We start from the raw sequence: 13,511 nt of genomic DNA, 5'->3' as shown, positions 1-13,511 counted from the left end.
ATTTTTGACAACACGTCCCGAATTAGGTTTTGATGGCTGTAGCGCACGCAAGAGGCATTGGTTTTGAAACTGAATTTAGAGAATCGACGCCGGTCATGTAAGTATTTCGGTGCGAATAAGCGTGTCAGAGGCCCGATTGACCCATATTTCTGTCCTTGCAGGACTTCCATGAATTTGGGAGCCGCCAAAGACTTGTTGTTGCTTTACGAGACGCTTATGGATGAAGAAGAGCAGCGGGATCTGCTATGCCAGGTAAAGTAGATGCGCTTTCTTCTTTTTTTCTTCACTCCTCGTATTATTATGTCATAAGCACGAAGCGCCCTATATCGTTGTTGACCAGAGCTGATTCAAGCAGTCCTCATTCTAACGTGTTGCAGGACCAGACGCTGCTCAACTTTCTAGTTTACGTTCTCCAGGAGACGACAGATGAGATCGTGATGCTGTCCCTCAAGGCAAGTTCGCGCATAGACAAAGTATAACGTGACGCACGAAGAGAAGAAACTTTAACTTAAATGTCTTCCGGTAAAGTAATCGGATATCACCTTACTGATCTATCAGCACAGTGTGTTTGCTTGTTAGTTTTAACCCTGGTATGGCCATGACATGGTTCTACAACAAGGAAAATTAATTAACCACTTATTCGCATTTATTTGTGTCCTTCGGCGTATCGAAAGTGCAATTTACGCTACGAGTTAAGCTTCCAATGCGTAAATCATAAATTTGAAGTGTCGAAATTGGCCCAGCATAAATGTTACGTTGAACACAACAGGGTAATCTCTAGTTGAACAATCGATCACCCCATGAACATCCTCTCGAGCGCTTGCTGTGTGGACGCAGTGCAAACCACTCAGCTTTTGTTCTCCTTAGTGTTATATGGATGTACACAGTAGGTGGCACCTCCACGCATAGCTGGTAATATGGAAATCCGTTCCCTGGTAGTACGAGACCTGCAGTTGCTTGGAAAACGTTTAGACAAAACGATTTCAGTCTCATTCCCACAATATTTGAACTATATTTTCCCCCTTGCCACACAGGTTCTGGCTGCCCTGTGCGCTGATGACAACAGATGTGCGATAGTCTCACAGACCTTCGGTCTCTCACCTTCGCTGGAGCTGCTAACTTCTGGGTAAGGTTCTCTCATAGGCATCAGGCATCATGTAATGTCACTAACTTGCATAATTTAAACAAATGTGTGTGATCTGTTTAGGTCTGAATGAACTGGGGACGCATTCTCAGACGATCACTTTTGACGATATTATCGCCTTTGCGTGATGCAGTGCTCAACCAGCCAATAAGCGCCCCCTAAAATTGATATCGCCGAAAGCGATCGTCCAAGAATACATACCTGTCCACTGCTGCTGACAGTGCCTTTCCTCGCTATTCCTCTAAGTTGTACATTTAGACATTTGTGCACTTAACAGACGAAAGGCTACAAGCACCAGGATTATATATTGAGCAGAAACTTCTGGGGATAGGTCTTCATGCATGTGCCGTTCGGAGGTTATGACACTAAGAGGGGACAATGAAGGTTGCTACTTTGCAATGCAGGGCCCAAGACTTTGGTGTGAAAGAAGCTGCACTGAGACTCAAGATGCGCCTGCTCGAGGCCAAGGTGGCGCTGCTTGCCAGGCAGCAAGAGGAGGCAGCCATGGCTGACATGCGACTATCGTTTCGAGATTCCCACAGCGCTCGGTATGTGTGCATGCCTGCAAAGAAGTGCAAGGAGCAGTGCAATCGGCACAAGGGCAGCAAGAAAAAAAGTGTAGTTTTGGATGAATTTATAGTAGTTATAGCCACAGTATTAGCTGCAGTGCCTTATCAGACCCTTGCATGTTACTATGTATTCTGTAAATCTGTTATGCTTCAGGCAAAATGCTGGGCTAGTTTGAAACCTAGATGCTTCAGACATTTCCAGCTCTTAGGAAAGGAAAAGAACACTTAAGAAGAAAAGACAACAGGACAGGGAGGATGCTGGTCTTCCCCATCTCCTGTGTGTTGACAGGACAGGATTTGTCAACAAGACGGGCAGAACACTGGTCTTTTGCATACTGTAGTCTTTTCTTCTAAGGTGTTCCTTCTTTCCCCTAAGTGCTGGAAAAGTTTCAAGCTTGCTATGACCTCCGAAGTAATTAACATAGAACTTGCTCACTGCCCTGTGTAATACTATGAGTGGTGAACTTTAGTTACATTCGACAATCACTACATAATTTCAAGCCAAGAAATAAGCCATGATAGCTATTGCTGTAATGTGTACACCAGCCTGGGGCAGCCGATTTCAGTTATGACCATTATCCTGCTACAATAACACGATTTCAAGCCAGGGTAGAGCCCATCGTGAAGGCTTAACTAGTAGGGGTACTTGATGTAATTTTTTAGACTGAATCAAATACAAATCAAATATTGCCAGAATTGAAGTGAATAGTGGATGCTTCTTGAATATCTTCTGGAAACAGTGGTCGTTATCTCTATTAACATAAAACAATTTTTGTATCCTGGTGTTGATGATGCTTGAAAGTTCATGTCATGCTGTTGCATGTTATAAAGTGTTGTATAAATCTAGGGATAGGCAGGAGATGTAAATTCAAGATGGTGAGCAAAATGAGAACAAGCTAAAAGTGGAAGCCAACGTCTCGACATGTGGACATATCGCCTTGTAAAAGACAAGTCCACTTGTCGAAATGTTGGCTCCGACTTTTACCTTGTTCTCGTTTTGCTCAAAGTGTTGTATGTTGTTTATAAAAAGTCCAAATAGACTATTCAGTACGCTTTGTTTACACAGCCAGAATTCTTTGGAGGGAGAGAGTGATAGTGGCTTATAAGATCAAGTTTGGCTTCCATGGTGTATTTTGTTTATTTATTTATTAATTTATAACACCCTCAGGGCCATATAGCATTAAGAAGTGATTGATTACTAAGCAGTGGACTAAGACAAAACAAACAAGCGAGTGCAGCAAATTCCAGTAACATAAACATTTCCCTGGATATACTGTGTTGGCTAATATTTCGCAAAACAGTTTGTTGTCGGTGATAGCTAGGACCCTTGAGGGAAGGTGGTTCCATTCCTGAGATGCACAGGGAATGGAAGACTCAAAGTAAGACTTTGTGTTACATGAATCAGTTCCTACATTACTATGGTGATTGACGCAGTTTGAAATGTACTGTGGCCGCAGTATGAGGTCATCATGACGGGTGGTATGACGGACAATTTTATGAAACAGCAAAAGGAAGAGTGACATTATAGTGGTTATCTAGTGGAACAAGTGCTAGGTTAGCTCTCATTGAGGTTATGCCTGCAGTACGGTTTTGGAAAGAATAAAACGAGCTGTATTATTTTATGCTAGTTCAAGTGAAGTGTAAAGTCGATGAACGTGACTAGTATCCCATATTGCAGATACATATTCAAGTTTGAAACGTATTAGGATCTCGTGCAAAGCAGTAGCTTTAAGCCCACAAAGCCCAACTTATGATTTTTGGCATGCTGAATTTGGTACTTGAAAACTCTGATTTAAGTGCTGGAAAACCAATGTAGAGCCCATTCTAGTGTTTTTGATGTGCTGGACAGAGTTTTCAGTTGTAGATAATTCAGCAAATGAATTACTAATGAATTATTTACTATACTAGTTATCTTTAATCAAGTATCATTTCACTGTTTCCTTCGTACCAATATATTCTTTCTTGTTGAACAGAAATAAATGTGACCATGTTGTTCTAATTCTTTCTGATGTGAAATGGTGGTAGCACTTTGTGGGGTTAAAGTAAATGGTGCTTTGAAAAAGTTGTGCTTTAAGCACCAGAGCATACGATTGGCTCAGGTACTTAAGAATGGTTAAATGGATTAAAATTTATTAATGAAGTACTCTACATAAATAGTTAGTGTACTCTGCTACGTAACTTCTCAAATTTTATGTCTGTTTCTATGGCTGCTGGGATGAAATTTATTGCACTTTTGCACAAACTTTACGTTTGATTGGGCATATTGGAGGATTTAAACTATTTGAAGAATAGTTTTCATATACTGAATATTGAATTTGAAGACCAAATCAAGTAAGGGAATTACTCGATTCATTATTAGAAAATTGCTAATACTCGCACACCTCCTATTAACTAGTAAAACAGTGCACCACAGGACGCACCCCTTGTTTCATAAGTGGTGCAGTTCGCCCATTTGTAAGGCATGTTTTCGGCCACTTCACGCCTTCTGTGTCATCTCATGGATTATGGTGTTCTGCTGGTGTTGATCTTTAAGAGATAGTACACTTCCTTGTACAAATCACCTTATGAGTCCAGCATACAAGTGCAGCGTTTGTGAACTTCCAGTCCACGTGGGAGCTTTGGGGCTGTTAATTCATTGTGTTAAATGATTGTGAGACTGCGTCCCATGTGTTATTCATCATATGAGGCCTTATCAGGTGACTGAGCAGCGTTTCATAACGGAAACAAGCCCCTCCTTGTTGCTATTATTTATTTATTTATTTATTTATTTATTTATTTCAGGAAAGATGGCAGTTTTGTTGCAACAACCCCATCTCCAGCTAAGTGCCCACCATTTATTGGACAGCACAATGGGGCGGCAAAAGTTGTTTCGCTACACATCGAGGGCCTCTGTTCTCAGGTCAGCAAATTACAGGCACTCTCTGCTGTTGATAGACAAATGCAAAGCTAAGTTTAAAACCAAACTGTGTGTTCTATACTACATTGATTACAATAGGCATATCAGTGTGCCTGTTGCAGAACGCCTTAATTTGGAAGCACTTCTGAAACCGAAAAATACCTAATATTTTTTTCATAACTGTTTCACTATACAGCTGCACTAAATATTTAAAGGTACCTTTTGAGACATATATGTCATCCTGCATTGATCATGTGCAGAAATTGAAGTGTGCATTACAAACTTATTTTCCAGCCGTTGTGCTTTCCGTGAACAATTCGTGAGTAGAATGGGCAGCCACAACAATTCTTTTTTTTTTGATGCCGCTAAAGAATTTTTTTTTTTTAATTTCATCCTGTCACCCTGACATGTTTGTTCTTGTTCTGCACTTGTATAATATGCATTCTCCAGAAAAAAATAAGATAGCCTTGTAGTATGAGTACCTACATTTTATTTATAGTTGCAAAATTGTATGCTTACTTATGTTCTTACTGTGATTTACGTTTTATTTCTTTTTTATTTTTATTTGTTACCTTCCTCCCTCAGCAGTGCTCAAATAGTTTAACAGTACGATGTGCCGATGTGAGTTTTGTCCTTCCCTTAGCGTTTCTATCACCGGCGTGCTGCTGCAGTGCCTTATAACACAGAGGCGTCTGCTGGTTTTGAATTCAAGCTTGGTATGGCAGCAGGAACCAGTAGAATAGTTGGTCTGATGGGTAGAAGTTAATATATCTGTGGTTTCTTTTCTAATTTTAGCACGAACAGTAATTCACCATTCCAGTTTTATGCACAAAATGGCACACTCAGTGCCATGAACAACAAGGGGAACAACGGGCTTGATTTTTTTTTTTATAGTCGAAACGATGAAGTAAAATTTGATTGATGCAGACATACCACACATTCTTTAAAATAGAGCGCTAGTTCTTTTGCATGGTTACCAATCCCAGAAAGTATCTTGCGTTAAGTTCGAAACCACGCGTGAACTATAACACGACGTTTTTCCCCTCAAGTTTCACGCTTCGAAATTCAGCGAGCTCATCTACTCCGCTGTGATGATGCAAGCCTGTGATTTGTAGCTTGTTAATTTTTAAGACGCGTGCCTCTAAGGTAGGCGAATGCTAGGCGTTGCCTTCCGTGTTTTTTTTCCATGTTGTTCATGTCATACGTAAAAAAAAAAAAAACAATGTACAGCAAACCCTAGCACCCAACTTGCCCAAGAAAATATTGTGTTGGTCTGCGAATAGCAGGAGTGCGAAAGAGTTCATTTACATTAAAGCAGGTTTATCTGCGGACGTTTAGGTTCGATGGCCCTATCCATCATCGCAACAGGCATCCACATTGCCTCAGCCTGCAGAGGCGGCTGCTTTAGCATATGTGAACCTTGCCTCTCCCAATCTCTTGTGCTTCTGCTAGAACATTTTAGCATAGCATAGAGCAATGTGCATCTCACTGCTGCAATGCACGCCTATGCAGGCACTGGTGTGCATGAATGTGGCCTCGCATGGGCAAGTCCCATAATACAGTCCCAGTAATGTGCAAGTCCTAGTAATGGAACACCCATCACGCTGTTCTGAGAGGTCCTATGCTAAGCTCGTGGATGAAACTGCATTGCACGTTAGTATTAGTTTGTTTATTCATATTGCAGTATTATTTAGTACTCACCTTGTCAAATGTCTTCATTATTCATGGTCAAGTTATATCCATGGTCAAGTTATATTCGTGCAAATACATTACTTCGCAAGCTCCCTCAAACTTGTAGTTTCCCTGGATATAACTGCAGTGATATACTAGTTACTATCATGAATTGAATATATACATATTTTTTTGCGAGACTGGAGGAGGATGCTTTCTTTTTTGTTTTAATTTCTGAACAGAGCGACAGAGAATTGTGCAAAGAGAAGCTGCTCGCCGTCCGAGGTGTGATCAGCTTCACATTCGACATCGAGAGGCGGCGGTGTGTCGTCCGGGTTAGGTCGGATCTCTCGGCACGGGTAAGCCTGAAGGCAACTCTTGGTTCTGTCACCAGTGCACGAGGCAGGTGTGAGTCAAATGTGCACATACTCTGCTGTCATACATGCCCTGTCCTAATGTCAAGGACGCTTGCACCCTCACGGGACTTCTGCATGAAAATCAGCATGTTCTGTAGCATGCAGTCCACTGTTGCACGCACATTTTCCTGCCATCTTTCAGGCATTGATACAGGCTATCAAGTCCACGGGAACAATGTCTGCAATGCAGGTAGCTAACAGTGCCATCCCAAAAACACCAAGCAATAGCAAAGCCAAGGTTAGTTTTTTCTTCTTCTTTATGGTACTGCTTATGTACTTATTATGTGCTAATGTATAAGCCTAACTAGAATGCTAAAGGCCAGGGGCTCTGGAACAGGAGGGGGGGGCAAACCCTTCCTCCCCAGCTTAAGGGCCAACCCCCCCCTCCTATATAAATTAAGCATTGGTTTCACAATAACAAAACAAAAGTTCATCAAGTCTTGTGAAAGTGTGTTTAAACAATGTACGAAGAACTTTTATTGCAATGATTGGCTGTGAATTTACATCATGTACACTAAAACTCTCTACTAAAACTATGGCAATAATGCAGCCAAACCTGCATGTTGACTTACGCAGCCTTCAGCTGAAGACTCTCACCTTGAGATGGGCCATGAGGCAGAAGCCAGTCGGAAGGTTGCGGAGAATGAAGAGGAGGAAAAGGAAGAAGTTGAGGACGAGAGAGAAACCCTCCCGGCCTATCTCCCCGAGGTGGACAGTCCAATCCGAGAGGACGCGATTGTGCGGCAGAAGAAGTCGAAGAGCTCCTCAGCTGCCAGCTGGCTTGGATCAGCTGCCACATTCATCACCAAGTCGCTGTACTGGTGAACACTCATTCAAGCTCAGTGACGTTGCGATCTTTGTCGATGACACAACGAAGCACTCGCGAACTTCGATGAAGACGTGCCCTAAAAGTGCACGGTGTTTATTGGTGTCAGAGTTCTGCGGTGCATTGTTGAAACGAAAAAAATCCCGATTCGAAGTGGTGTCGCCTGTTCCACCAGGACAATATGGTTTCCATTTTGTCTGGCAACCCATTTTAGCGTAATACAACCATACTTAACACTGCCATCACCGTTACCACCTCGGTTGCCTGTGAAATTTACATAGTGTGCTAGTGAAGCTGCATTGCACGTGTAAGCCTGGCAGGTGGAAAAAGCAGTAGTGATTTACTGAAATTTTCCAATGTGCTACGATACCTTGCGTTGCAAGTTGTAAGTGCCCTCCCCCCTCCTTTTCGGCTTGCCTCTGTGTTTTGCCCCCCATACTGCACTCTTCTTTAAAAAAAAAAGAAAGGTCATAATGGATCCGTGCCAACTAGGCAGCTTATTTAACGTTTTTTTGATACCCTGTGTTGCACGACTCTTGGCTGCCAGCACAAAATGAGAGACACTGAAGAGAACCGTTTAAGTGACACCTCTTAAAATACGAATAGGTCATATTGTAAGCAGAAGCTAACGCTGCATAATATCATGGACTTTGGTTGAATCCGGTTGACACTAAAATTACCTGTTCATCATTTTAAAGAATAACATAGCATACAAAAATTAATTAGAACTCTGGCTGGGAACGTTTGTAGGCTTTTCCTGAGTGAAAGGATCGAAATAAATGCAAATGCTGCGAAGTTTGTGTCTACAATGTGAAGTTTGACCATTCCTCTGCTAGTAAATGATCCCTTGTACGGAGTGATTAATATAGAGTAATCCAAAAGCCTACATAAAGCATGAAACAGTGCCTTGCAAATCTTTACAAAGTTTTTGGGTGCATCTTGTATCGTAAGACACACCATCAACAGAGTTGATGGTGCGTATAATCTTTTTTCCATCAACAGAGTTGATGGAAAACAGCGGCCCTCTTGGCCTTGGACTCTCTGTCGTCGTTCCAGCTGCACCTAGAACTGCGTGCTGTGGCCGCACAAAACAATTCCCATCATCCTGTGCCCATCATTGCGCCAAGCTTTTGCATTTAGCATGACCTCATGATCGTGTGGCGCCACGCCAGCCATATCAAGGGGGGGGGGGGTCATGCATGCATGGTGTTAACACAGTGGTGTCACTCTCTGCCACTAGATGGTGCCACTAGCTCACCAAAGATAAACGGGTGGCTTTGAAGAAAGTTGGTTTGTTTTCCCAAGGCAGAAAGCGTCAGTGTGGCTCCGGGGCCGTCATTGCTAGCAAATGTGAAGTGCCACCAGCATGCAGTCAGCGCTTTCTCTTCATCATGGCTGTTGTCACCATTAGTCAGCTGAAATGTGTGATACGTGTACATTTACAAAATGTACGAAGCAAGCTTTACAGCTGGGGAAACCTTGACTGTGCTCAATCGTTGTCACGCGATAGGCTTTGAGTCCCAGCCACGTCAGCGTGTGTTGTCCCTTATGCCGTCACTGCCCACGAAGAAGTACTTTGTGTTGCTTTTCATTGGCCTGCTGTAGTGGCTGTTGCGCCTTCACTGCCTCTCAACATGTACCTGCCACCACTGTCATACTTTTGCGATGTCTAAAGTGAGGCTATACCTGATGTTGGCCTCACGTAGGGTTGTGCATATATTCAAATATGAATAGAATAGTCTTTGCTATTTGATTAAAGAGTCTGCTGTTAGAAATTGTTGAATATTTGTTTCTAATACTTAAAAGAACAGCAGCACTTACTAAAGTCTGAAATGTTAGAGAACAATGGAAGTGAGGAGCCGAACGAATCTTGTGCAAGGGAGCTACAGTTGTTACACGCTGGCGCCAACTCATGAGCAATTGCATCGGGCAGATAACCTGTGCTCAATTATTATCAGTCATTGATTATGAATACTCGCTTTCAGGCACCCTACATGCAGATTTGCTGCCTTGATTTAGGCAAAGCAATTTATTATTTTGCCATCTGCACCATGTTTCCATTGCTTTAAAGCAATGTGAAGTGCTGTAGCATCACACTTCTCTGCTTTAACGAACTCAAAATTCTAAGTTCATCTGGCAACGTGCTGTTTCTTTCTTTTTTTTTTTCATTACTGTCATTGTGACAATGCACCAGATAACTGAAAGCGATGGTTTCTCATTTACAAGCGATCCCATTTGCAAACAGCATTATACATTTATATATGCATGTAAATAAGCCACATAAATGATGTCAATAAGACTTTTTTTTTCAGGAAGCTTAACGCAAGCTTTACATTTTACTGTGTTAAGGGAAAAAAGATTCGACTTGGTGTACGGAGGTCTGTTTACACTAATATTTGACTCGATTTGGAAGATTCACTATTCGAACAAACACCCTTACCCTAAAATTGAAGCAACCATTCAGATATGGCAACTTGGCATGTAAATTGTTTGCTTCCAAAAATAAATTGCTTCTTTCTTTGGGATGATTTAGTTGCTTTGACTGAATGAACCTTATATGCTTGCAGTTTGGAAAGTGTCCTTCATTTTCCCCCGCAAGAAAGTTGAACCTATGTGGTAGTCACAGCTGTGTCACATGGACGCCTTTCAAGGGCTACTTAAAACAATGAATTAGTACTGACACACACTTTAGGAGTTGTACAAACTCTACTACAGACTCGTTTCACACAAAAAGATGACGCTTGGCAGATATGAAAGCTGGAAAAACATCTCAATCAGGTATTGCAGTTGCGCTCAAAATGCTGGACCTGGTCTCGCAACAGAGCAAGATTTGCAGACATTCTGTCACAGTGAGGGTAGGTATGATAACGCTTTTCATTAAAGAAAAGAGATAACAATGCTGCACACCTTCCTCCTGACTGCGCTTGCATGTTCCAGCTGCAGCGGCGCCAGAACAGAGCAAGCCAATGTGTCGTGACTCATCTTCCTAGGTACTCAAACTAGCTCTTGGAAGCAAGTAGTATAATAAATAATTTAGGGTGCTCCTACACTTAACACTACTATTTCTTAACTTGAGGTAGTTTGTGCCTTTGTCTAATGAAAAAAAAAATCAGAAGTAGAAAATTTGTGTCAGTACTTAATAAAAAGAACTGCAACCTGCATTAGCTTCACTCTACAAGTTCAGTCAGACGCTCGCAGATTTCGATGGCAAGTGGTTTTACATGGTTGTCGAATGTAATTGAATTGGAGTGCATTTTTCTGCAATTTGGGAACATTTAACTGAAACATGTGGTGCATTTTGAGTCTGTACTTCTATAAATGGTGTAGGGAATGGTTATGGTTTCCGCATTGGCCAACCTAATTTATAGCAGTGTCACATAATGTTATTAGTAAAAACTACGTAGTGACCACATTTGCAGCTGTACAAAGTCTGATATTTATCACCATGATGAATCTCAAACAGTAAAATTGTTGTCATTAATCAATTGTGCTAGCCCCTTCAGGCACCAAATAATTCTCTCCATTGGAAATTTGATTTCATTACATTTACTGCATCTTTAGAATCGTGAAAGCCATAGAGCAGCAAAAGAAATGAGGAATTTTTCATTCCTCAGCAACTTTTTTCAAGTTTAGAGAATGTGGACTACCATGTGAGAACTCTTTATAGGAACTTCAGGTATGAGAACCTTGACTATTTCATGTCTAGCGTACTTGGAAAGCACTTATCCAGACACTTGAAATATATGCCGGACGTAAAGCGCTGTGAAAACAATGAAAGCAATAAGCCGTCTGCATGAAGACTACCGACACTGCGAGGGCGAACATCCAGCCGTCTAGCTTCTAACTCATTTTACTAAAACAATTTACACTTACTATTCAAACTTCCAGCAGAGTCCTATCAAAAGTGCTAAGAGATGTTTATGGCATATTTGCAACATCTTAAACATCTTAACCAGTGCTCTTAATTTTGATCAACTACTTTTGCATGCACAACTGTGCACATAGTGCCTTAAGGGGTTAATAAGATGACAGAGCCATTCCTGCATTGTGTATGGTAACTAAAAGCTGCTCAGTGTAGTTTGGATTCCCAGCATGTTCTACTACTTAAAAACAGTGTTAAGAACAGTTTCATTTCATTTGTAGGGTTTAACATGCCAAAGTAACACAAGGGACTCATTTTCACTCTTTGGTGTCTAATAAGGTGTGGCTAAACCCCACCAAGCTCAGCGTATCATTTTTTATGAGCTGAATTTGATGCCCAAGAACTCCACTAAAAGTGCTGGAGACCCTACGAAAACCCCTACTACCATTTTTGATATGCTGGAGGGAGTTTTCAGTTGTGGGTAGTTCAGCAAATCAATTACCAAGTAATTTTCACTCATCATTTCGCTACTTTCTTCGCACCAATACGCTCATGGCCAGAAACGTGAACAAGTTGTTTTAATCTTCATTTGATGCGAAATGATGTCCGGCTTTGTGGGGTTAAACACACAGGTATTGCACTCTGCCTCTAGTGGAATGCAGCTGCCAGTCTGAACCTCTGAAGTTTACACAAAACGTCGTCTTTTGCTATGTGCCACATCTAATTTCACTTCCGCATAGCCGAGAGAATACTTCACAGGTATTCTATGCAAAACTGAGAAATAAAATTAAATCCTATGAGTTAGTGTTCCAAGGCAACCCACAGGCTACGAGAGGTGCCGTAATGCGGAGTTCCAGGTTAATCTAAAACATTCGGATTTTTCAAGATGTGCTCATTAAACTTCACCCCCGGAAAGCCTATCACCATTCTGTGTCAAGAAAAATTAGAACTTGATGGCCCTTATTTTGTTGTTTGAGTTTAAAATTAATTAGTAAAGTGATTACTTGATAATTACTAATTAGTCTGCCGAGCTATCCGCAACTAAAGCTTCACTGTATTCACTTAAAAATGCTACTGCGGGTTTTGCGTTAAGCTTCCCCCGCTTAACTTATTCTTCTGAGGTATCAAACTCGGTGTGTCAAACATACATTGGTCTTTGCGGGGTTAAGTACGCGAGCGTTTTTGAATACTACCCCCATTGGAATGTGGCAGCAACAGCAGGGAATCGAGCCCACAGCGCCACACCCGGCAGCAGGATGCCACAGCCACCAGTGCGGATCACCAACAACTCCACAGGGTGTCCTTTTGTGTATATATAATATACGCATTCGCTTTCACTTTATTATGGCGTCAACAGAATCAGCAACAACGCTGATCTTACAAAGCTCGTGAAACGTCGACGGCCAGGGCAAAGGACTAAGAAGTAAACAAGGTGTGGCCCAACAGCAGAAGAAAAAGGACTAACAAAACACAGTTGGCATAATGAGCTTCGACTGTCCATGATGCATGGTTCCTCAGTTTGCAACAAGCACAAAATGCTTCAATTTTGCATTCTTTCCAGACAGTTGCACTGCAGGCCAAAGGGTAACGAAAGCTTAGTAACAACAAATAAGAACACTGGTATCTTCTCACCATAGAAGTGGCTGCATTCGCAACATGCACTGGTACTCTCGCTTCTGCTTTCTTTGGAAGAAACAAAGCCACAAACCGTTACCAAACATCTGAAATCAACATGGTTTTAGTGCTGTACCAAGATGTGGCAAGGCAAGCATTGGTTTAAATAGCCAACAAAGCCAGGAATGTGAGGTCATTTCTTTTTTAAAAAGCCTTGTCGAGCGCAACCTATGTGTAGTCTTTGCCAGATGCGAGTGGGTCTTCTACAATGCTATTGTGCAATATCTTCTCTGCCTCATTTCAGTTTATCTGGCACGAGTTTTCAAACTGTTCAGCGTCGGGGAAGCCCAGTGGTTGCCAACAAATGCCGGAGGAGCCCTCTGTGCCCCTGCCCCGCTGTCTAACAGTGGGGTTAGACGACAGGTTTTAAATACTTTTGGTGCACTGCCATAAACTATCGTAACGTGCACTTGAATGCTAAAATACAGACTTTACACAAAGCCTTACGGCACA

At 41.9% G+C, this 13,511-nt stretch overlaps 1 protein-coding gene across 2 annotated transcripts; it reads left to right on the top strand.

Moving 5' to 3' along the window:
• Positions 1-27: 27 nt before the first annotated feature.
• On the top strand, positions 28-10,050 carry LOC142557078 (uncharacterized). Of its 2 annotated transcripts, none has more exons than XM_075668656.1 (9): positions 28-97; positions 162-252; positions 378-452; positions 1,035-1,126; positions 1,549-1,692; positions 4,495-4,612; positions 6,523-6,639; positions 6,839-6,934; positions 7,247-10,050. In XM_075668656.1, the coding sequence occupies exons 1-9, from the start codon at positions 33-35 to the stop codon at positions 7,739-7,741; spliced, it is 1,293 nt and encodes a 430-aa protein (XP_075524771.1). In that variant the 5' UTR covers positions 28-32; the 3' UTR covers positions 7,742-10,050. The 2 variants fall into 2 exon arrangements, with proteins under 2 accessions (XP_075524771.1, XP_075524772.1); XM_075668657.1 differs by having other exon boundaries at positions 7,273-7,647.
• The last annotated feature ends 3,461 nt before the right edge of the window (positions 10,051-13,511 follow it).

This window comes from Dermacentor variabilis, chromosome 9 (assembly GCF_050947875.1).
Source record: "Dermacentor variabilis isolate Ectoservices chromosome 9, ASM5094787v1, whole genome shotgun sequence".
NCBI lineage: Eukaryota > Metazoa > Arthropoda > Arachnida > Ixodida > Ixodidae > Dermacentor > Dermacentor variabilis.
The sequence above is the reverse complement of the archived record's forward strand: the minus strand, read 5'-3'. Positions and strand labels throughout refer to the sequence as shown.